The sequence below is a fragment of the Microchirus variegatus genome (assembly GCF_963457635.1).
Source record: "Microchirus variegatus genome assembly, chromosome: 16".
In the NCBI taxonomy this organism is placed as follows: Eukaryota; Metazoa; Chordata; class Actinopteri; order Pleuronectiformes; family Soleidae; genus Microchirus; species Microchirus variegatus.
In genome coordinates this window covers 12473264-12495394 of record NC_139817.1, presented here as the reverse complement: position 1 = coordinate 12495394, position 22131 = coordinate 12473264, and the positions used below count along the sequence as shown (strand labels likewise).

At 40.2% G+C, this 22131-nt stretch overlaps 1 protein-coding gene across 1 annotated transcript; it reads right to left on the bottom strand.

The window, feature by feature from the left end:
• Positions 1–6757: 6757 nt before the first annotated feature.
• ermp1 (endoplasmic reticulum metallopeptidase 1) lies at positions 6758–21204 on the bottom strand (the record flags this gene model as incomplete). The annotated part of the gene is made up of 15 exons (XM_083903268.1): positions 6758–6939; positions 7486–7649; positions 8446–8561; positions 8648–8850; positions 9026–9178; positions 9483–9673; positions 9805–9979; positions 13363–13583; positions 13699–13911; positions 16111–16203; positions 16357–16503; positions 17163–17268; positions 17370–17497; positions 18830–19134; positions 20921–21204. The coding sequence occupies 15 exons, from the start codon at positions 21202–21204 to the stop codon at positions 6763–6765; spliced, it is 2676 nt and encodes an 891-aa protein (XP_083759394.1). The 3' UTR covers positions 6758–6762.
• Positions 21205–22131: the final 927 nt, after the last annotated feature.

The window sequence follows — 22131 nt, the reverse complement described above, 5'->3', positions numbered from 1 at the left end:
AACAGCCTGAGAATATTTGATGACAGCTTCACACAACAATGTAGAACACAGTCTATGTCATGACCCATTGTGAGTCTGTGTGAGTCTACAGTGTGAACACGAGAGCTGTTTCACAACTGTTTCATACCTCATTTGACGTTTAAAAAGAAAGACAAGGAAAAAAGGATATTTTTTGATACCATTTGCAAAGATGTAACGGCGTGTACAGGATAAAGTTATTTTTCTATTGTCCCTCTGGGATCTCATTATAAAAAAAAAAAAGAAGAGAGAAGATGATCACAGTATGACTTTTATGTATGTAATTTTTGATGAGTGATGAACTTTAAAAGGAGAAGGTTTTACCACTAATCATCAATTCTGTTTATATATTGGAGACAGAATCAGCTGTCTGCTCTTCTCACTGTGGTTCTGAGTTTTTTTTTTTTAGCAGAATAGAGGAGTGTGATGAAGGTAAAACGCATGCTATATAAACCAAATCCTGATCATTTATCCGGCTTTCAAGCGCACACACAGTATGTCCAACAGATTCACGACGACCAGTCGTGTATTACCAGTGATGATGAAATCAACCAGTCGTCACCGTTGCCTTGGCTCTGGTCACGTAAACGCACGTTTCCTAATCTTAGGACGTACATTTCATCCCGTCCATCAAAACATATATATATAGTTTTTTTTCCTCGAGACGATGGTTGGGTGCTTTGTGTGGATTCCTGAATGCATGTTGTACCACATTGTATTGATCATGGACTGACGTGTTTTGGCAGACACACGGAGCTGATTTTATTGTATTAAGTCATTATCACTATTATTTATTGGCATTATAGCTGAACTGATAAAGTGGACGGAGAAGTGCTTGGTTTGTTTTGATGACTGATGACATTTCCCCATTTTAGTTAATCATGTATTGGATTTTTACCACGAGCACTAAAAGGTGTGTAACGGTTACATCAGTATTATCTTGAGCAATGCATTGAAATGTTACTTTCCTCCCCCTTGTTTGTTCGATTTTTTTTTACTTTTCATGATAGACCAAATCATAGTTTTTAAGTTCGCTCTGTTGTCAGCGTAAACAAGTTTGACATAAGAGACTGCCTGTAGACCACTTCACTCACTAAAGGAGGAAAAATGACTCAATGTGAGAAATCCCTGTTGCAACAGAACGAGCCCTGTTCGCTTTACTCCGACTTGAAACAAACGGTGACTTGACGTACCAAAGACTTGATGTCCAGAGGCCTTCTGTTTGAGTCGTTATGCAGAGGGAACAAAAACCTCTCACACACACCACATCCCCTCTCTTTAGAAACAAACACCAATGCTCAAAAAATGACATGGGAGAACTTGAAGCGATTTCCTACAGAAAGATAGTATTTAAGACCACGTCTGGGTGTCTCCTCTCTGCAGACAGGTTTGTTGTTGGTACTTGGGTCACACGTGCAATCGAGACGTGGGCCGTGCTCTGTCCCCCGTCCCCCCGTCCCTCCGTCCCTCTCGTGTACAGTTTAAAAAGTATTGCCTGGTCCCAGTTTCTGGTGGCAGGAGAAGCAAATATTCTCAATGCAGTGTAAAGATACTCTCTTGTACATTTGCCTTTTCTACTCATGTTTGGTTTTCTACTTCTTTTTTTTTTCTCCTTGTACATAAAGATCAATAAATTATTTTTAAAAAATGGTTTGTTCGCTTCATTTAGAATTCAGAGGAGTCTGGGTTTGTATGAGTGGAAAAGCACATTAAAAAAAAGCCTGAAATGGTGTCTGTATTTTTTGTTCACAAATAGTTCTTAAGATGGAGGAATGGAATAAGTCTGAGAGTCTAAATGAACAGTTAAATAAAACGTAAACAATAACACACACCTGAAATATAAACAGTAAATCACAGGATTCTATTGAAGTGTTCTTAAGAAGGCTTTCAGGAAAATCCCTAATGTCCTCAAGATGTTCCAGAGACGTTATAATGGAGATAAAACACAAACTGTACCACAACAATCTCAACAGTTTTAGACGTTTCCCTGCTCACACACACCTGATTCAAATGGTCAGCTTGTCAGTAAGCTCTGCTGGAGCCTCATGACCTATTTATTTGAATCAGGTGTGTGAGAGCAGGGAAACGCCTAAAACATGCAGGACCAGGAGTGACAAAAACATGCTTTACAAAAACATTTGCGCCAAATTTAAAATGACTCCAACGAGGCGTTCCTGGGATTTTGAGTTCTAAATGTACAACATTTTGCAAGGTCACAGTGACCTTGAACTCTGCCCACTTAAGTCCACCCACTTCATCTTCCAAGTCCAAATAAATGTTTGCCCCCAATTTGAAAGAATTTCATGTAGAATAAGATGGACAAAAAAACTTCACTGTGAACAGAGGGAAGTGCAGCCAACGTTAATGTATTAATCATAATAATGCTTTAATTAGCTAATTTAATTCAAGCTTTTTGCATAATGTCAAATCATCCCAACCATTCAATTGAAGGACAGATTACCCTGGTAACCAGATCGATCCCAAAAGAGCCCAAACAGTCACTTAATCCCAACAAAACAGACATTTAAATAAAAAAAAACAGCAGTTAAAAAATAGAAACTTACAGTGTCATATTAATCACAAAAACATGGAAGTCTCATGAAGAAACAGACCTGGGTTAAAAGTGAAAAGTAAACAAAATTTTTTTACATGAAAACACATCCTCCGATGACAAACAGTAAGACCTTTAAGCAGATGTGTCAGAATCGGTGGGATTCTGTGTGTGAATTGTTTTAACTACACTTGTATCATTATTTTTATATCGTTTTACTCTGTTTTTCCATGTTCTGTCGGTCTATGGCTGAATTAAGAGTTAATACATTAGATTATGTTGCGAGGTAGCAAGTGAAGCTCAATAAAAAGGGGAATTTTTATTATGTTTCCATCGAGGCTGATGTTTTTAAACACTGCTGAACAGTGACAGCACCAACAGAGGAGGAAAGTGGAGGAGTCATTTCACAGCATCATTTTTACATCAAACATCTCCCTGATCCACCCTGATCCATCCATCCATCCTGTTATTCTTTCAACATCCTCCCAAACAGATCCCACTTATATAGTCACGTTACATTCTCAGCGTAAAATGATCAGCTGATCACGTGTTTGCAGTCTTTTTTTTCACCCCCCCACAAAACAAAACCAAGCCCACAAACAACGACGACAATGCCACTTAACAGATATATAGAAAAATATAAATGTACATTTGCTAATAAAACATTTGCTCCCGCAGACAAAGTGCAACGTTCTCTTAAAAAGAACAGATCAGTTTACTGTAATTTGACCCAATGCACTGAACACACACACACACACACACTCTTGATGTGATTTGATAGACATAAGGCCTACTCCCTCTAACTCTCTACCCATTGCTGTTATTTTTTGTTATCATTATTTTGTTGTTGTACAGCGACCTTGAGTGTCTTGAAAGGCGCCTTCAAATATAATGCATTATTATTATTATTATGCCTTTTTCTAGTCCAGGGTTTCTCAAATCCTGGGCCCTGGTGCCCTCTGCTGTGTCCTGTATTATATTTACGTTACTGTAATTGAGTAGGTTTTTTCGTGTTTAATTATTTTTAATTTTACTTTTAATTAAGTATGTTGTTTTTAATTGCTGTACTTTGCTACGTTTTAAAAGAAAAAATAATGATTCACTCACCAGATACTTTGGCAGTGAATGATGAGGACAGGTGAAGACGGGTGAATGATGAGGACAGACGGGTAAATTATTGGCATTCAGGTCCCTGAGTGAGTAAGAAAGTGAAAGCATTTATGACCTTTGACCCATTTTGACTGACACACGATGCGTTTACACATTTTATTTTGCCAGCACTTTAATTTGTAAAGGTTTGCCCTTAATTAAAAACAATTAGCATGACAAGAAAGAACCTCAACCTTGTTAAAAAGGTAACTCAGTAACTTTAATTCAGTACATTTTAAACAAGCTACTTTATTTTATTTTTTTTCATTTTTTGACTAGTAATTTTACTTGTACTTATGTAAAATGTTATTAAAATAGTGGTACTTACAGGAGGATAATATTTCAGGACTCTTTCCACCTCTGGCTCCAACACACCTGACTCTAATCAACAGGTCGTTAGCATGTATCAGCAGAGCTCGTTAACGAGCTATTTGAGCTATCAGCTATAGCTATTAGCTATCGAGCTATCAGGTGTGTTGGGGCAGGGAAACCTCTAAAACACAGCACCAGGATTGAGAAACCCAAAACCTCCACAACCTTTAATTATACGTTAACCTCAAAAGTCTCTTGAAAGTTGTAAAGGACAACTTTTGCGTTGTTTTCTACATCAGCTGTGATCAGTGTTTTATGTTTCAGTCAGGCATCTATAAAGTCCACCATGTCCCCGCTCCATCGACCAGACTCGTAACTAATTAACCTCAGAAAGAAAGACAGACAGAGAGGGCGAGGACACACCTGGACAAACTGTGCCAAATGAGGAGGAAACTTACAAGCGTCGTTGACGAGTGCTACAAAAGTCAATGACATGCTGTATACAGTGTGGCACTTTGTTTTATTTCCTAAGCTTTTAAGAGGTCTGAGAGGTTAAATAAATATCGAGTGTGAGGACAGTTCAACACTGAGATCCCACGAGTGCAAAACAATCTCTTGGGTTGTTTTAACGTGATTCCACATTCGAAAATGTCAGGACGACAAACAAAATAAGCCGATATGTGACTATTTTTGTGTGTGAATTGAGTCAACGTGTAGGACTAAAGGCGGGGAGGAGAGTGGATCATCTATCAAATCACTGAAGATGAATTAATTAATTAATCTAGACAATCAATAATCTCGCATCTGTTAAATATGTCTAACCATAACATTCGAATCAGTCTTTTTACATCATCTAGATTAATAATTAGGAACAACTATTATGCAATTAACTGTCAAATGTAGATTAACAAATGTACAATTTTATGTCCTTAGATACATTTCAACCATTTTTCTTCCTCTACATGAGGGTCACAGGGTCAGCCGTCCATCACAGGACCAACACACGGAGACAAACAACCATTCACTTTCACATCCACACCTATGGGTCAGTTTAGTGTCCAATAAACAGTGGTCGAACTGGGATTCAAGCCGGCAACCTTCTTGCCGAGAGGCAACAGTGCTAGCCACTGTGCCGCTGTGTGGTTCAACTAAAATGAAAGAAAAAGGGGATCATTTTCATAGCGATTCATGATTATATTTGCATAATTTTCACAAAAAGCAGAATTTCATCATAATGCTGTTCTGTCACACATTTGACTTTAATCAAATGTAGCGATGGGAATCGGTATGGGTCAGATGAGAGTCATGTTTGGGCTGTTTATTTCTTCTTTTTTTGGGAGAACAATATCTGATACACAGCTGGAGAAGGAGGTCTTGAAATGACTGTTGTTGACAGCTTCATAGTCCTGTATCGGACTGATATCGGTAGATAAACAAACACGTGTGTGTTCTTCATCAAATGCTTAAATTGTCTTTCTATTTGGATGTTGTACTTGGTCACATTGCAATTTGGATTATTTTGTAGATTAACTGCGCAGCCATAACTGAGATGAAGGTAACTCTAGTGATGTCAGCGTCAACATAAAATAAAATGAAATGAATAACCTGTTATTTAAAATATAGAGAAAACTGTTGCAGCTCTACTTTCATTGTTTGGCTGGAGTCAAAGTAGAGAAAAAAAAAAAAAAACAGTACAAATCCTGTTGTGGAGTGAGAGTAAATGTAAATTATTAACTCACAGTCACCCAGTCATAGTTCAGGTCATCGTTTTTCCATCACAGCGGCCACAGGTCACATGTTTTTTCATGCGAGTTCTGGTCTCATCGAACCCTGGACCTCCCATAAACCTCAACATTAGAATTTGTGCCAGCCGTTTTTTTATTTAACATCCGAGTCGCTGACAGTAAAAGCATTGCTGTCTTGGCTCATTAAGGCCAACAGCAACAAGGGGCTGCAGATTAGTGGTCTTTTAGTGAGGAGCAATCATGAGCTAGTTCACAGTTTTACTTTTAGCAGAACACAACCATAGTGAGTGCACGTAGATGGAACGTGACTTTCAAAGTGTCAGTTTCCTTTACAGTTAAGATCAAAAGAATAGATCAAAATAAAACCAGTTCCATCTGAAAGTTACTGTAGCAGTGATAGTGTGATAGTGGAGTTACTTTTGCAATAGAGACAACAGATCCAGTCTGAGGACGACTTGAGTGAGCAGGGGAGGGAGGGAGACGCCATGCAATGTTGTTCATTCAGGAAGTGTGTTAGCATGAGAGAGGAAGAGAGCAAGAGGGAAAGTGAGGAGGGAAGTGAGTAAAGCAAAAGGCACAACAGATTAAGTAAAAAAGAAAAAAAGAATGAAAAATTCAACCCCTTTGTTTCACTAACCCAGGAGTGAGCACAAGGCCTGTGGTGTCCACTGCTGTGTGTGTTGGTCAGTGATTGTTCAGTCTGGACGCTCACCTCGTTCTCCTCGGTTAGCTACTAAGCCGACAGACACAGTGATGTGGCTCTGACAGGCTGGGACATTGTGTGTGTGTGTGTGTGTGTGTGTGTGTGTGTGTGTGTGTGTGTGTGTGTGTGTGTGTGTGTGTGTGTGTGTGTGTTGCATCAGAGTGAAAAGGCAGCAGGGGCCAGTTCTCTGAATATTGTTGCTTGACGTCACTCTTCTCTCTGCTCTCCTCAGCACCAACCTCTGCGACGCTCTCCTCTCCGCTCCACGATGATGTGGTCGTGCCTCAGTATCTGTACATGCTATATGTGCTGACCCAGAACGAAGGAAAAGCCCACGTGGGAAACCGTTGAAGGATTTCATCCAGCTGAGCAGTCCGCTTGTCCTCCCCAAAGAAATAATGTGAAGAGATGGCGACAGAGATCATTCCCTCGGGACCCGACGGGTCTGGGTCACTCGGAGGCTGACGAGAAAGAAAACCATGTGAACTTAAGCGAGCCAATTTGGTGGTTTTCATGCCGCTAAAAGGGAAGTGACAGAGAGACGAGGAACATACTACCATTCAAAAGTTTGGGGTCACTTAGAAATCTCCTTATTTTTTAAGGAAAATCACTTTTTTTCAATTAATACAACAAATCAGAAATACACTCTATACATCCTTAATGTGGTAAATTACTATTCTATTCTAGCTTTTGGTTTATAGAGGCCCATTTCCAGCAACCATGTTTTTGCTAATCGTGTTAGAAAACCATTTTGCAACTCTTTTGATGAATAAAAGTGTGACTTTTAATGAAAAACACAAGAAAAATGTATAGGAGGTGACCCCGAACTTTGGAACAGCAGTGTATAACATCTTGAATTATCGTGCTCTTAAAATGTCCAACACACCTTGAGAAGTGTCACATTGAGAAAACACCGGTAATATCACCTCCATAAGGAGAAGACATTTCACATCATTCACCTTACAAGTAAACCTTAAAGAGTTATAGATTAGAGACAGAAACAGTACCTGGATTTCAAACCAAAACTTCCACGTCGGGGCATCGAGGCCATGAGAATAGAAGACAAAATATTCTCCACTCAGGTCAAACTGAGGCGTTCCGTCCCCAAAGGACCAGGTGGAGAGACTCGCTCCTCGGTGAGGCATCAGATACAGGGACATGTGGCTGGGACCTGAGTTAAAACAATACATTTAGGTAACATTTTTAAGTACTGTGAGTGTCGGGAATCCAGGAGTAATAAACATTTTAAACTCTTCCAATTATCAATCAAATGTTATTTACATAGCACTTTTCATAAAAGACAATGCAAGTCAAAGTGAAGAAGTGAGGAAGTGAGTAAACCCTATCATGGAACTCTCTAAAATACCAATGGTGCGATCTAAACAGGAGGTAAAAGGAGGTCAAATAGAAATTTAAAACATAAGTAGTAACAAATTAAAAATAAATTGTGTCAGACCTTGAAATGAAATAAAATAGTTCAAATAAATAATAAATAAATCTCAGGTTAAATCTGGGTTAAAAAGGTGGGTCTCAAGTTTGTTTTTACAAATAAAAATAACTTCCAATCATCTTGGCCCAAACTAGGGCTGCAACTAACGATTATTTTTGTAACGGATTAATCTGTCGATTATTTTCTCGATTAATTGTTTGGTCCATAACATGTCAGAAAATGTTAAAAAACGTTGATCAGTGTTTGTCAAACCTGGAAATGATGATCTTATCGAATGTCTTGTGCTTTAATGATTACTTTGTTATGTGGAGCAAAGAAACAAAAAAAGAAGCTGAAAAATTCAGAAATCTTGTTTTGATAATCGATTATCAAAATAGTTGACGATTAATTTGGTTATCGATTAATTGTTCCAGTTCTAGCCCAAACCCCATGAGATCCTGTTTAGTTTTTTAAAAAAGTTGAGCACCAGCAGCTCCTCCTTTTTACATTTATGGTTTATATGTTAAATGCTCCAGACCTTTCGCACTGAAGGTCATCTTGACCGTCCCCCAGCTCGTCTCCTCTTTGGACACAAGTCTGAACTCTACCGGTGACCTGGGAGACACCTCCGGGGCAGGAAGGTACCAGTTCTTTCTGTAAATAAACCCACAACACAAAGACGATGAAGAGGTGTGGACAAAAAAAAAGAGAGCTGAAACAAATACGACGATGTTGCCGACCTGCTGAGAAACTTCACAGGCAGGAACCACGGGTAACCGCAGAACGGCCGGTCCTCGCGACAGTGTGTCCGAATGCTGTCGTTGATCTCAGGGATGTTGGGTGTGATGTGTTGAATGCCGGTGTAGTCAAAACTATTTATCCAGAGGCCTGAGTCCCGGCTCTCCACTTGGCCCTGGAGATTGTGGAAGGTCCTTGTTGTGTGCTGCAAACGAGAAAGGTGGCTTGAGTGGGCGGGGCTAACAACACAGAGCAGTGTTTTGATGACAGAAGTTGCAAACGGTAGCTTTAAAGGTACAGTCAGTGAAAAAAGAAAATATGTGAAAGATATGTGTCCATGTTTGTGCTCTTGTGTGTGTGTGTGTGCGGTTATTCTGAACCTGCAGGAAGACCCGTTTAGGGCGAGGACTGTCTGGATTGCCTGAATAGGGAAAGAAGAAACCACCGGACACCAACAGGAGCATGATGATGAAGACTGAGCCAAGAGCAGCCAGGATCCACTTAGTGCTCCGTACCAAGTAGATGAAATGGAGCTGTGACAGAAAAGGACATGTGGTTTAGGGAACAATATGCATATGTACACTACCGTTCAAAAGTTTGGGGTCACTTAGCAATGTCCTTATTTTTGATGGAAAAGCATTTTTTTTTCAATGAATATAACATAAAATTAATCAGAAATACACTCTATACACATCTTTATTTTCTATTCATTTTGCAACTCTTTTGATGAATAAAAGTGTGACTTTTAATGGAAAACACTAAAAAATTGTATAGGTGACTTTTGAAGGGTAGTGTACGTATGTGCTCATTTTAATGTATTCTCGGCAAAACACTCACAAAAAAGGAGGAGAGGAAGATGGTGGCGAGAGTGACCAGGGTGGCCAGCACCACCTCAGGGGGAATCTCTGTGCCACTGCGACCCATGATGGGCGTGAAAATCTCAAACACAACCCAGATGAGGAACATGAAGTGGACATACGGCAACGCCAGACCGAGCAGGTAGAGCATGCTGTATTTCAGTGACGCCCCTGAAAGAAGAATATAGAGCTGAAGCAATCACAAGATTCATAGAATCAACCGTGTTTTACTTTAGTTTTAGGGAGAAAAGTGAACTATTCCTTTAAATAAATACATTAGCAGCAGGAAAAAAAAAGCTTACCTCTGTGTTTAAATTCCTGAGTTAGCAGCAGTCGAGTGACCAGAGGGAAGGCCACCATTAGCATGGGCACATAGGCCGAACACAGGTCCCGCTGGGTCAACCACACCAGGCTGCAGCACCACAGAAACAGGCTCACGTCAAAAAACAGATCACCCAGCTCCACCAGTCGGACACCCTGCATAAAAAATACACACACACACAGATGCACGACAGATCAACATACAAAGAATAAGAATAAGAATTCTTTTTTTTTATTTGTATTATCATGTCTTTATTTCAATTTTTGATTTCAGTATTTAAAAAAAGGTGCATGGAAACAGTGTATGGAGGTTCATTCAGACCATGAATCACACAAAGTGCTGCACATGTGACACACACCATCTGTAATAAGGAAAAATTACTTAACCTGAGATCATTTAGCAAAAATCAGCCTTTGCTGAAATACTGTTAATAATGTCACATTTGTGTTGCTAAGACAAGTAGAGAATCAGCTGATGTGTATCGTCAGTCGAACAGAACATCTGTTGTTGCCAAAAAGATGGTCGTTAGAGCAAAATAATATCAACCAGCTCAATGTTTTGATGTTTGATTTGTTGGAATCTGCTAACAAATGTGGGAAACTGCAACCGAAAAAGGCAGAAGGTGTAAATAATAACTATAATAACAATGAAGAAAGCAAGAAAACAACATCTTAGAGCTTTGTTAAAAACACTGTCTCACTAAAATGTATTATGAGGTTATGTTTTGGCCTTAGTTATTTTTTGTTTGTCTGTGAAATCAAAATGTAATGGACCGACTAGGATGAAACTTTGTGTGGGTGCAGGTTGTGGCCCAAAGAACAAAGGAAATTGTCGGTTGTGATCTGAACACTGCTGCAAATTAAACAATGGTTAACTTTGTAAAAAAAAAGAAAAAAAAAAGAGGAGAATGTTACTTGACACTATGGGAATCTGTGCAGCCTTGGCAGAGGGTTTGCTCTCTCTAAAAAGCTTTCTTTAGTTATTAGTTATTAGTATGTCACTGACAGGAGGAATTCTGCACGCTTCAACAGATTACATAAGATGGCGCCATACTGTACTGTCTACACAAGAGGGTTTTCATCCTCGGGATCGGAGCCCTCAAAGGGACCAGAAACTAAAAGGTCATATAACTTTGGGAGATTCCCACTCTCTGTTCCTTTTTTTAAAACCGAGACATTTTTACAGTTTAGAGGAAATCACGCTTAAACACTCAGATAGAAACTGAGAGGTGTTATGGGTCAAATTGTGTTTTGCAAACCTCAAAGTGATGATGTTCTCAACCGTCTTGTTAAGTCCACAAACCAAAATGATTTTAATTTAATGTTTTAATGATTTCTTTGTTATATTGAGTTAACACTAAAAACAAATCACCATTTATCAGAATAGTTGGTGATTAATTTAGTAATTTAGTAATTTAGTATTCCATTAATAATAGATGAATTGTTGCAGCCCTAATTCACATCCCTAACGCCCGTTTCCTCTTGCACGCCTGTGTTCTGGGCTTCAAATTGGTTGTTTTGCGTCCATTTCACTAGCAACTAAATGTGTTATTTTTCAAGCCATGAAATTAACACTTCTCTGTTAACTGCAGACAATGTACTGATCTCAATAATGAGTTCCATGTTGATCTCCTTTGTAGATTTATCACAACATACCAATATCTTGATTTTTGAGAAAGAACTACAACAAACTTTGACATTATAAACTATGCATGGAGCCAAAATACTTCGAAATACGTCTCATATCTGTCATGCAAATAAACCCTCAGTCAGTGTCTGGGATCAGAATTTCTTTCATGTACCTTTATGGGAAAGGAGGAGCAGAGTCAGAGTCATTCTGGTTAAACCAGAACAGCCGCTTGCAGGCAAATATACTTTCTCTTTTTTTTTCTACTACAAATAAAGCGTTTAACATAGACATCTAAAGAGTCATCTAAAGAACAACGTTGAACATCATTGTCACTGAAGAATGAACACTCGACCATTAACAGACACAGAGGGATGCACAGAGGTGAGCGAGGTGGCAAAACGGCAGTAAAACACAGACTTAGTTAGTGTGTAACGTGACTGACAGATGACGACAAGTCTACACACACACACATACACAAACATAAACAAAGAGCTGCTGTTTTGTAATCACAGTGAGGAAAGAGAAACTGCCTGGTTTTCTTTTCCGTGAGCGAGACACCGGGAGAGAAAATATGCTCAGGAAAACACTCCGACCTCCTTTTGATCTCACACAAAACCAGACAAAAGAAAGCACTGCACTAAAATCTGAAAACACAGCTTCCACGGAACGAAAAGTATTATTTGAGATATGGATCGAGATCAGGTCAAGATAAATCAAGGTATTCAACATTCTTTTGCGTCTGCTACTGTGAAAATATTTCTCAAAATTTCACCTTTAGCCTAGAACTGTGGTTTTCTTATTGTAGTACAAGAATATTTCAGAAAGAGGCATTTTTCTGACCTTATTATCTACCTGATAGAAAAGTATTGTTTTTTTTTCCTTTTACACAATCATCTTTTACAACTGCAACTGTCTCTTGTCACTGTTAACCATTAACACAGAAAAACAAGGCTTGACCAGTAATATAGTATTCACAACCGTTCAAAAGTCTGGGGTCACTTAGAAATGTCCTTATTTTTTAAGGAAAAGCACTTTTTTCAATGAATATAAGATAACATGAATCAGAAATACACTCTATACATTGTTAATGTGGTAAACGACTATTCTAGCTGCAAACTTCTGGTTTTTAATGGAATATGTACATAGGTGTATAGAGGCTCATTTCCAGCAAACCATCTCTCCAGTGTTCTAATGCTACATTGTGTTTGCTAATCGCGTTAGAAGGCTATTGGATGATTAGAAAACCCTTGTGCAATTATGTTAGCACAGCTGAAAACAGTTTTGCTGGTTCTTTGACGAAAGCAAAATTATTATTTTGAATAAATATCATTATTTGTAATCTTGTGAATGTCTTGACTATATTTTCTATTCATTTTGCAACTCTTTTGATGAATAAAAGTTACTTTTAATGGAAGAACACAAAAAAAAGTGTATAGGTGACCCCAAACTTTTGAATGGTAGTGTAAATACAAGCAGGTTCCAATTATTTTGTAATTCTAAACACAATCTAACAATTCATGAGTTGAAATGCACCTCGTATTCAGAGTTCACCACTGGCACGGCACACAGAAGTTCAGTCAGTAATCCGTCACATTCAAACCAATGTCATATGAGTTCACACAATGCTGATTTAGCTTTACAGCTTCACATGACTGTTACTCAGACCAGTGATTTGATCTTGTGTTGCCTGGTGATGTTCCCAAGCTGCACGGTAGGAAATGACAACATTGCGCTATAGAGGGTGACAACTGACTGATAAAAAAAAGCATCAAAAAAAGTAGCAGAAGTGAAATCTACAGCAACAAAAAAACAGGTAATTCAGCAGTTTGAAGACCAGAGGCAGTACAACAAAAGCCATCGAAACACACTGCAGCCATTGTTAGAAGACAAAAAAAAATCCATCACTCACCCCATAGTAAAGGTTCTTAGCGAGGGTGTGGATGAGGATCATCTTCCCTGTGGCCGCTGTACCGTACAGGCAGATGGAGGCGTAGAAGTGGTCGTACCAAAACATGGAGCGTCCCATTAAAGTGACGATCAGGGCTAAAATCAGCACCAGCAGCAGGGTGATGAACCAGCTCAGCACCGCTACACCTGTGGCGAAGGCCAGATCTCGAACGTAGCGACCACCTGAGAGAAATAAACTTTGAATGCTCTAATCTGACATTATTCAAGATGAAAACACGCACATTCAGGACGGGAACATAAACATAACATAAATCCTTCACAGGAAGTGGTGACCTACCGCCATTGCCAGGGAGCGATGCTTTCTTGGCCAGATACAGGAAGGTAGCAGCAGCCACTATGTAGTTGAGGATGGTGCCAACACGAGCGGGGTACGCCACCACTATCACCCCTAACAGGTCAAAAAACACCATGTTGCCATGGCGATACTCTGACGAATCAGCCAGCCGCTCCGATGTTATGAGGTGCTTCAGGACAGCCAGGATGTTGTCACCTAGACGAGGAAGAGGAAGTTTGCTGTAAGAACATTTGCATGAAGGCTCAAACAGACCATGATGTTAAACTGGGGTTTAACCTACTACAGTATATACAAGATATCATTATGTACTATATATATATACAGATTTGTGGCTTTCAGTTTCCTCAATCACCTACCCCCACAATCAGAGGAAGGAAACAGTAGAAGACAGTTTGTTGATGTTTTCTTTCAAATATGAATTTGAGTCAACTGTAAAAATAAAAACGGGAACTGTGAGGGAGAAACTGAGAGAGTGGGTATGATATGACACAGCCAGGCCTGCAGTTACATGGGCCCGTGCTCCGACTGTTCAGAAACCAAAGCTCTCCAGTGACTCGGTAAACGCGCTAAATCTTTCTGACCAGCAGAACAGATTACACACAGAGAGTCAGTGGCCTTTTGTTATTCCTGCATGGCCACCCAGAGAGTGCTCATAAATCCATGCGCACTCAGACACCGCACAGACAAGTGAACGGGGGTCTGCGACTGTTTAGCCTTGAAATCTCTTCTTTTTTTTTTTTATTTGTATTATCATGTCTTTATTTCAATTTTTGATTTCAGTATTAAAAAAAAGGTGGATGAAAACAGTGTATGGAGGTTCATTCAGACCATGAATCACACAAAATGCTGCACATGTGACACAAATACACCATCATAGCCCCCAGTATTTACTACAAAATACTTTTAAAGACCACAATTATTACACTTTTGCTCATGCAGCGGTAACAAAGTTCATGTAATAATATCATTACATGATAAACCAAATGTCCGTCTCATACACTGTTGTGGTTGAGAGCTATTAACTGTGCAGACATGGAGGCAGCAACACAGTTAAAAGACACTTAGCCTCAGGACACAGAAGCCCAGCACAGTGACCTACAATTGATTCTTCCTCTTCATCCAGCATCATGACTGTGGTCAATTTCACTGCTAGTCCTCCATATACAATGGCATACAAAGTGCTGCATAACTCAGAAAGAGCATTCAGGCTGTACATCAGACTCTCTCTTTCCCACATTTCTGCCTCTCTCCTCACACACATACAGTGTCCTTTTAAGGACACTACATTGAGTTCCATTCCTTATGTTCAGCCCAGCTAAAGCTTTTCCCTAACCATAACTACAACCGGTTAAAGCCAAAGCCAAACCTTACCACTATTTAAATCTTAGCCTGAAATTTAACCAGTTCTTCAGAAATTAGGTTCTGCCTCATTAGGACCAGGTTTTCTCCATCCCCATGGGGACTGACTACTGGTCCAGACAATGTCATAGTTTATGCCAGAAAAGGTCCTTAAGAGTTAACAAATACAAGCACGCACACACACACATGCTCACACAGGCAAAATAAAGCTCCATTGTTCTTTTGCGTGGACGGCTCACTGTGACCTCAAAGTGTGAACAACGCGTCCTTGTTCATGGAGAGGGTATCCACAACTTTGCATTCAGAATTTCACTGCACAAAAGCTACAATCATTTTATGTTTGAGTCACAAAACTGTGAAGCAATAGGTTCTGTCTCAGTTTGTCCATCTCATATCTTTAAGCTACCGGTATATCCACACTCCACACTCGTAAAACTTCACTAAAAATATCCTCTTCCTCCCTCTGAAACGCCACTCTCTAACAATTCATGCCCTTCGTGGTGACTTGCTGTGCACAGAACAAAAAGCAGGGAGGATGTCCACTAGCTGCTGAGGAAGAGAAGACGATGCCAACGGTCTCTGGCTTGCTTTTAGTGCTGACTGACTGGACATTGGTGCTAAGTAAAGCAAAAAAATATTCAGCAACACAGCGCTTATAAACAAGGGCAAGTGCAACGTACTTTATGTAGGTATATGTATGCATTTCTTAGTTCAAGTGAATAATGAGATCAGGAGAATGCTGCCTGGACTAAAATCAAGAATTTACAACAGCAGCCTTACAGCATTTCATGTTTTGAATGTGAAGCTTTCTTCAGAAACTAAAGAACAGCATCCTTTGTGGTACGTGACTGCCACCATAGTTCCCTGCTTTGACCTGACCACGTAAAGAGCCTTGAGATAATGTACTGTATATTATGAATCAGTGCTATTGAATTGGAACTGAAATGAATTCGTTACACTCCCCAGTCTCACCATTATTAGATGCCATAAAGTCTTACACATTTGACCTTTAAGCGTGGATGCATATTTCCATACCGGCTCTCTGTATGGAGTCCGTCAGGATCCTGTCAGCAGTGTCGTACTTGGTGTGGTAAATGAAACCATTCTCAATGAAAGCCAGATCGATGCCTGTAAAGTAAAAAAATAAACATTACAGAGAAACAGTTGGGAGACTGAAAAGAAAAGCATATTTGGCCTTTGGATCTGTCGGTTGCTGTATTTATGTGTTGGACTCGGCTCCATAATTTCACATTCTGTGATCTGTGTATTGCGTGTCTTCACCTGGGATGTTACCAAAGTCCCTGTAGATGCGGAAATCCGTGTCAGAAGGGATGATACCACTCTGAAAGACCTCCTGACCGACCACAGAGGCGAATGGGTGTTTGGCTGCATGGACGTAGGCCTGGACCAGCCATGGGTTCTCTGGACCTTTAAGAATGAAAGGCAGAGATCTCCTTAGCTTATGGTTTAGTGACGTGCGTTCAATTTTGTTTAATGTACACTACCGTTTAAAAGTTTGGGGTCACCTATACAATTTTTTTGTGTTTTCCATTAAAAGTCACACTTTCATTCATCAAAAGAGTTGCAAAATGAATCGAAAATATACTCAAGACATTGGCAAGATTAGAAATAATGATTTTTATTCAAAATAATCATTTTGCCCTTTCGTCAAAGAACCAGCAAAACTGTTTTCAACTGTGCTAACATAATTGCTCAAGGGTTTTCTAATCATCCAATAGCCTTCTAACGAGATTAGCAAACACAATGTACCATTAGAACACTGGAGAGATGTTTGCTGGAAATGGGCCTCTATACACCTATGTACATATTCCATTAAAAAACATAGTCGTTTACCACATTAACAATGTATAGAGTGTATTTCTGATTCATTTAATGTTATATTCATTGAAAAAAGAGCTTTTCCATTGTGACCCCAAACTTTTGAATGGTAGTATAATACCAACAAATGCAGGCATTAGTCCCATGTGCCAGAGAATTTAAATATTTGTAGTAGTCATGCAAAATCAACATACAAAAGGAAAACAAATGCTGCTAACACTTCAAATCAAAACACTATGATGAATTACCTGTCTGAAAAACAACCTCCTTGCCCCCAACACCTGCAGCCTCCAAGTTAATGAAGGCTCGCACCTGCTTGGCCCAAGGATGCTGGGTAATGAAACCATGACTAGCCTGGTGGAGAGACAGAGAAACAGAACAGAGTGCGACAGAAAGAAAGGTAAGTGTCAAAGAGAAGAGAGGAGATGTCACATCAGGATGTCACTTCATTTTACCTGCAAGATGTTTTCCTCTGCCCCATTAAAGAGGAAAACAACTCCATGCTGAAAAGGAGCAGACTGGTTTGCCAGAGAATGGAGGACTTCCAGCATCACTGCACAGCTCACTGCATCGTCACTGGCACCTGAGACAAGTACATTTGTATGTAAAATTAAAAAAAACTGCTGAAATCCTACAAAATTCATTCAGACACAGGCATATGCATGCATATCATCAATCTGTCCAAACCCGACGGTTTAAATAAAACTACAGGTGATAAATCTGAGATGCACAGACAATGTCCCACTGCCTGTATGATAGTGAGAAAACAAAGGTAAACTAGCTAACAGCGAGTAGTTATAAGAAATGGACCATGTGAATTGTAATGAAGAAACACTGGATGCTTTCAGAGGAGGGGAACATTTTTTACAAAGAATGAATGCAATGAGAGGAAAAAGAAATGCCTGAAAGATCAGAGAGCCAAAGTCAGACATCATGTGCTCCAGCTTTTCTGGGCTGCATGTGTTCACATGGTGGCGGTGGAAGCCTAGTCAAAGCCTGTCTGTGACAGTCATTGACTATTCATGCCCTTGCCCCTGCCTCTTAATGTCAGCGACATATTAGTCCCTTTTCCCCCAAAAAGCTCTGCAAGAGTTCATCTGATGCTATGTATAAATCAAAGCCTGAAGAGTGATTATAGGCCATTTGGCTTTTATTGTGCATTTGCTATTCAATCTATTTGACAAAACAAAATGGTACTGCTCCTTTATTTGCCCCCACCTATTATTTTATTTAAGTGCTTGGAATTCCAACAATTCGTGGGCATGCAGGCAGCAGAGGACATGAGAAAGTATGTGTATTTTGCTGGTCCACACCTCTTGGATCAATTTCCTTTTGTCGGTTAAGCTGTGTTTACACATGTGTGTGTGTGTGAGAGAGAGAGTGTAAGAACTGGGAAATGTGCGTCTCTCTGGAGTAAACCAAGACAAAGACAGTGTGAACAAATATAGTATTTACTTACACTGCTATTACTGTGTACACCCTAGATATGATTCCCTGGTTGGCTATATATCTACATGTCTGCAAGTTAAAAGTTGCAGACACAGTACTTAAAATTTAACATCTCCTTAATCTCTGATATTTTATGACTTACTACAATGTATTTCCTCAGTATTTCGTATAAGGAAAGAGCTGCTAGATTTGTTAAGGTGTGATCTGATCTAAACTAATTGCTTTATTTCTGTATATCGCATATAAAAACACAGATACTGCATTATCAAGAATGTCCAAAATGTTAGTTAAGGGGCAACAATGGCAGTTTTGAGAAGTGGAATTCATTCAAAGGAGACATGGTTAAAATTTGGCAATTGGCGCTAAAGGTGTGTGTGACGGTTTCCTGCATGCATCCACATGTAAGCTGCGTGTTAAGACGGCTCACTCATTATTTACGCCTCCAGTTAAGCTCTCTTGTTTGTACCTGGGCTGTTGGCTACGGTGTCAAAGTGGCAGTTGGCAAGCATGAGATGCTTGGCGCCGCCTTTGGGCTCCAGCCTGACGGCGATGTTGGTGACACGGTCATAGAAGCTGGTGAAGCCTCCGAGAAAGTCGATGGAGAAGGTGCCAGTGGGTCGCTGCACGTCCACTGTGAGCTGATGGGGGCCTGCTGCTGTCTCTTCACGGATCTTTTCAATCTGCTCCAATAAGTAGCCCACTGTCATGACTTCATTCTCCGGACTGCCCACTGGCCTCGGGCCGACGCTGGTGATCTGCTCCAAGTGCTGTCTGGAGCGTGAGGTGAGGCAGGAAGAGGAACGAAATGAAGAGATTACTGTCCTACTGAGAAACTGTGCAGTCTCTGTAAGCCAATCCTACGTATTCCATTAGAGCATCACAACATATCTTATCAGCTTCCTGCAGGTCAATGTTATTGTCAAAAGACAGAATGCACAGGTATTCTTCTTTGAACACTGTACTGACCAACTTCCAATCATTTAAACAGCCTACAAAACGAGGTTCTGCCTCATTATGACCAGGTTTTGGCCTCCATGAGGACTCCTGGGCTGGACAAGGTCAGTGTTTATGCCAGAAAAAAGTCCTAAAGAGGTAACAAATACAACTACACACAGAGCATATTTTTCCTAAAGCATAATAACCTGAAGACACATGAGGACGGGGATCAGTACTATTTATAAAATAACTGTATGTGCCCTTTACTCTACAAACTGTTGATTTTAATGGGTTTCCTATAACAGGGCGGCCAGTCATATGTACACATTATGTATAATATTATGACGGAATTGACCAGCAGGTGACCTGAAAAACACAGGTTGGGAGCTAAAAGATAAAACCATTTTTTTTTTTAAACGAAAAGCACAGAATCAAGGCAAAATTGGAACTAGCATACTGTTCTATGCTCATTATTCATGTGTGGATTTGCAGGGCTTGGACTCATGAAAGCTGTAATTAGGACCAAAGGAGCTCAGAGCCCCCACTTATCTATACTAATGCAGCATGCCTGACTCATTTATGTAACAAAACCAGCCAAACGATGGCAAATCTGACTGCACCAGCACTTTTGAGAGTTAAACCTCAGCTTCGGAGCCATAATCCACGTTTCTGCACTCACACAGGAGACTAATGGACTGACGTTCCATGAGGATGTGTGGTTGTTTTTCAGAGAACTTATCGAGTTTCCTTAGATGAACAGAATGATGTTGATAATGCTTTTTTTCCCCCCTGTGTTTTTCTTCAGAATTAAAAATGCGTTTAATTAGCACATTGCATTTAACCCATCCCTTGTACACACTATTAGTGAACATAAAGTGAAGAAAGAGAAGTGGGCAGCACGTATCTGAGCCTGGCAGAAATTGCAGTTGGGTGCCTTGCTCAAGGACAACCCAGCCCTTGACCTGTCCTGGGAATTGAACCAGTCACACTCCAGTTACAAGCCCAATTCCGTTCCAATTGGCCATGGGCTGCCCATTCTTAGAGAAACTGATGATGTTACACAGTAGATCAGACCGATTAGACTGTCACAGCCTACTAACAGAGGCCATAAAAACTCTCTTTAAATGTTTGAAAATGATTTTGATAATGATGTAGTAATACTTCAGCTTTGTGTTTTTTCCATTCCGTCTGAAACGTTGTATGTGACATTGGAAACACCTCAAACAGGTATTGTGGAAATCATAGACTTGACATTTATTATGAAACTGAAATCAACCCATTTGCTCAAACCAATGTAGTCAATTGTCAACATTGTTTAATCATTACAGCTCTGATTATGCCAACACTAAATGTTAAACCGGATTGTCATGCATGACAGTCAGCTTTTAATCCCACATATTAAGTTTGGGACACCTATAGAGGCTGCTGCTGTGTTTTCTGCAGGTTACCTTGGAGCTAATGGTAGACTTGGTGGTGGAGGGGGCACCCGGTAGTGGTTTCTAGGCGGGTCTGTAGCTGTCAAACTAGAGGAAAGGTTAGCCGGAGCTCTGCTGCCGCCGACTCTGGGAGCTAACAACTTTAAAAGTCCGACAAAAAGCAGGGGAATGGAGTCATAACCCACCTGGCTCTCACTGCGTTGAACTCTCCTGTTGGCTTCCCAATGACGAGCTGCTGTAGCGACAATTGAACGAGTCCCCACAGCGTCACAATAAAAACACACACCAGGGAAGTTGCCAGTCCTTCCCGCAGCAGGTACAGGTTCACTTCGGGTTTCCTCTCCGGGTCACCACTACCGCTGTAGCCGTTGTCCCCACACCGCTCCAAGGAACCGTCGTTATCAGCTTGCGCTACATTATAATGCGTCCCGGTGGGCTTTATTCTTCTGACGGCGGTGTCGCTCTCCATCTTTGAGTCAGCAGTGCATCAGCAGCAAGCGTCGCTCACAGGCGTCGCTTTTTCCCTCTCGTTGGTGAATGAGCGACGGATCGCGCCGATGGACAAAAAAGGCAACAGAAGCGTTGTAACTGGACGTGTGTTCGCTGTTGATTTGTCGCCACCATGTGGACGCAGAAGTCACTGCACATGAGTCGCTTTTTTTTATTATTCTTTTTTATTTGTATTGTGTCATGTTTGAATTAATACGTGAAGCTCGTTTTACCTTGATGGTTTTCCACTAATTAATCGAATAAAATGTAACCTGCACATTCACAGGTGCACGGAGGCACTGACATAATCTACTCATATAAAAGTACTTTTATGTACTTTGATGGAACTCTGAGCACAATTAAAAAATGAAATTATCACCCATCAACTGATCATCATCCAAAAACATTTAAACCAAAACTACTATTAAAGGTGGCATCGATTGTGGTTTGTGTGGACATTTTCTTTACCAACAACAATTAAGGGGGCCTTATCTACAGAGTAAACTGAATGTGCATGTACACACTCTACACAGCTCATACACTAATATACAATTGAACAATTAAAGTCCACTAAACATAAGTATATTGTGAGAGTTGAGCGTCTTTGTTTTAACTTGTTTACCGGCCTTGGTACTTTTCCATTAGTCACCCCCCCGTAAACACACAGGCGCTAGCCAACCACAAGCTAACGTGAAGGGAGGCTTTTTCTTTTTTTCAAAGCAGCCTTTGCTTTCCTGGTTAGCGCTAGCTTGCGTTAGCATAAGTAAGCAGCGGAATAATAGGCCTTTTTAGATGCAGGTGTAACCACTGCTTCGCTTTCAAAATAAAAGCAAAACATTTATTTGTAAACGAAAACTAATGATACATTTAAAATTGACAGTGATGTAATGCATGTTTGACCTTAAAG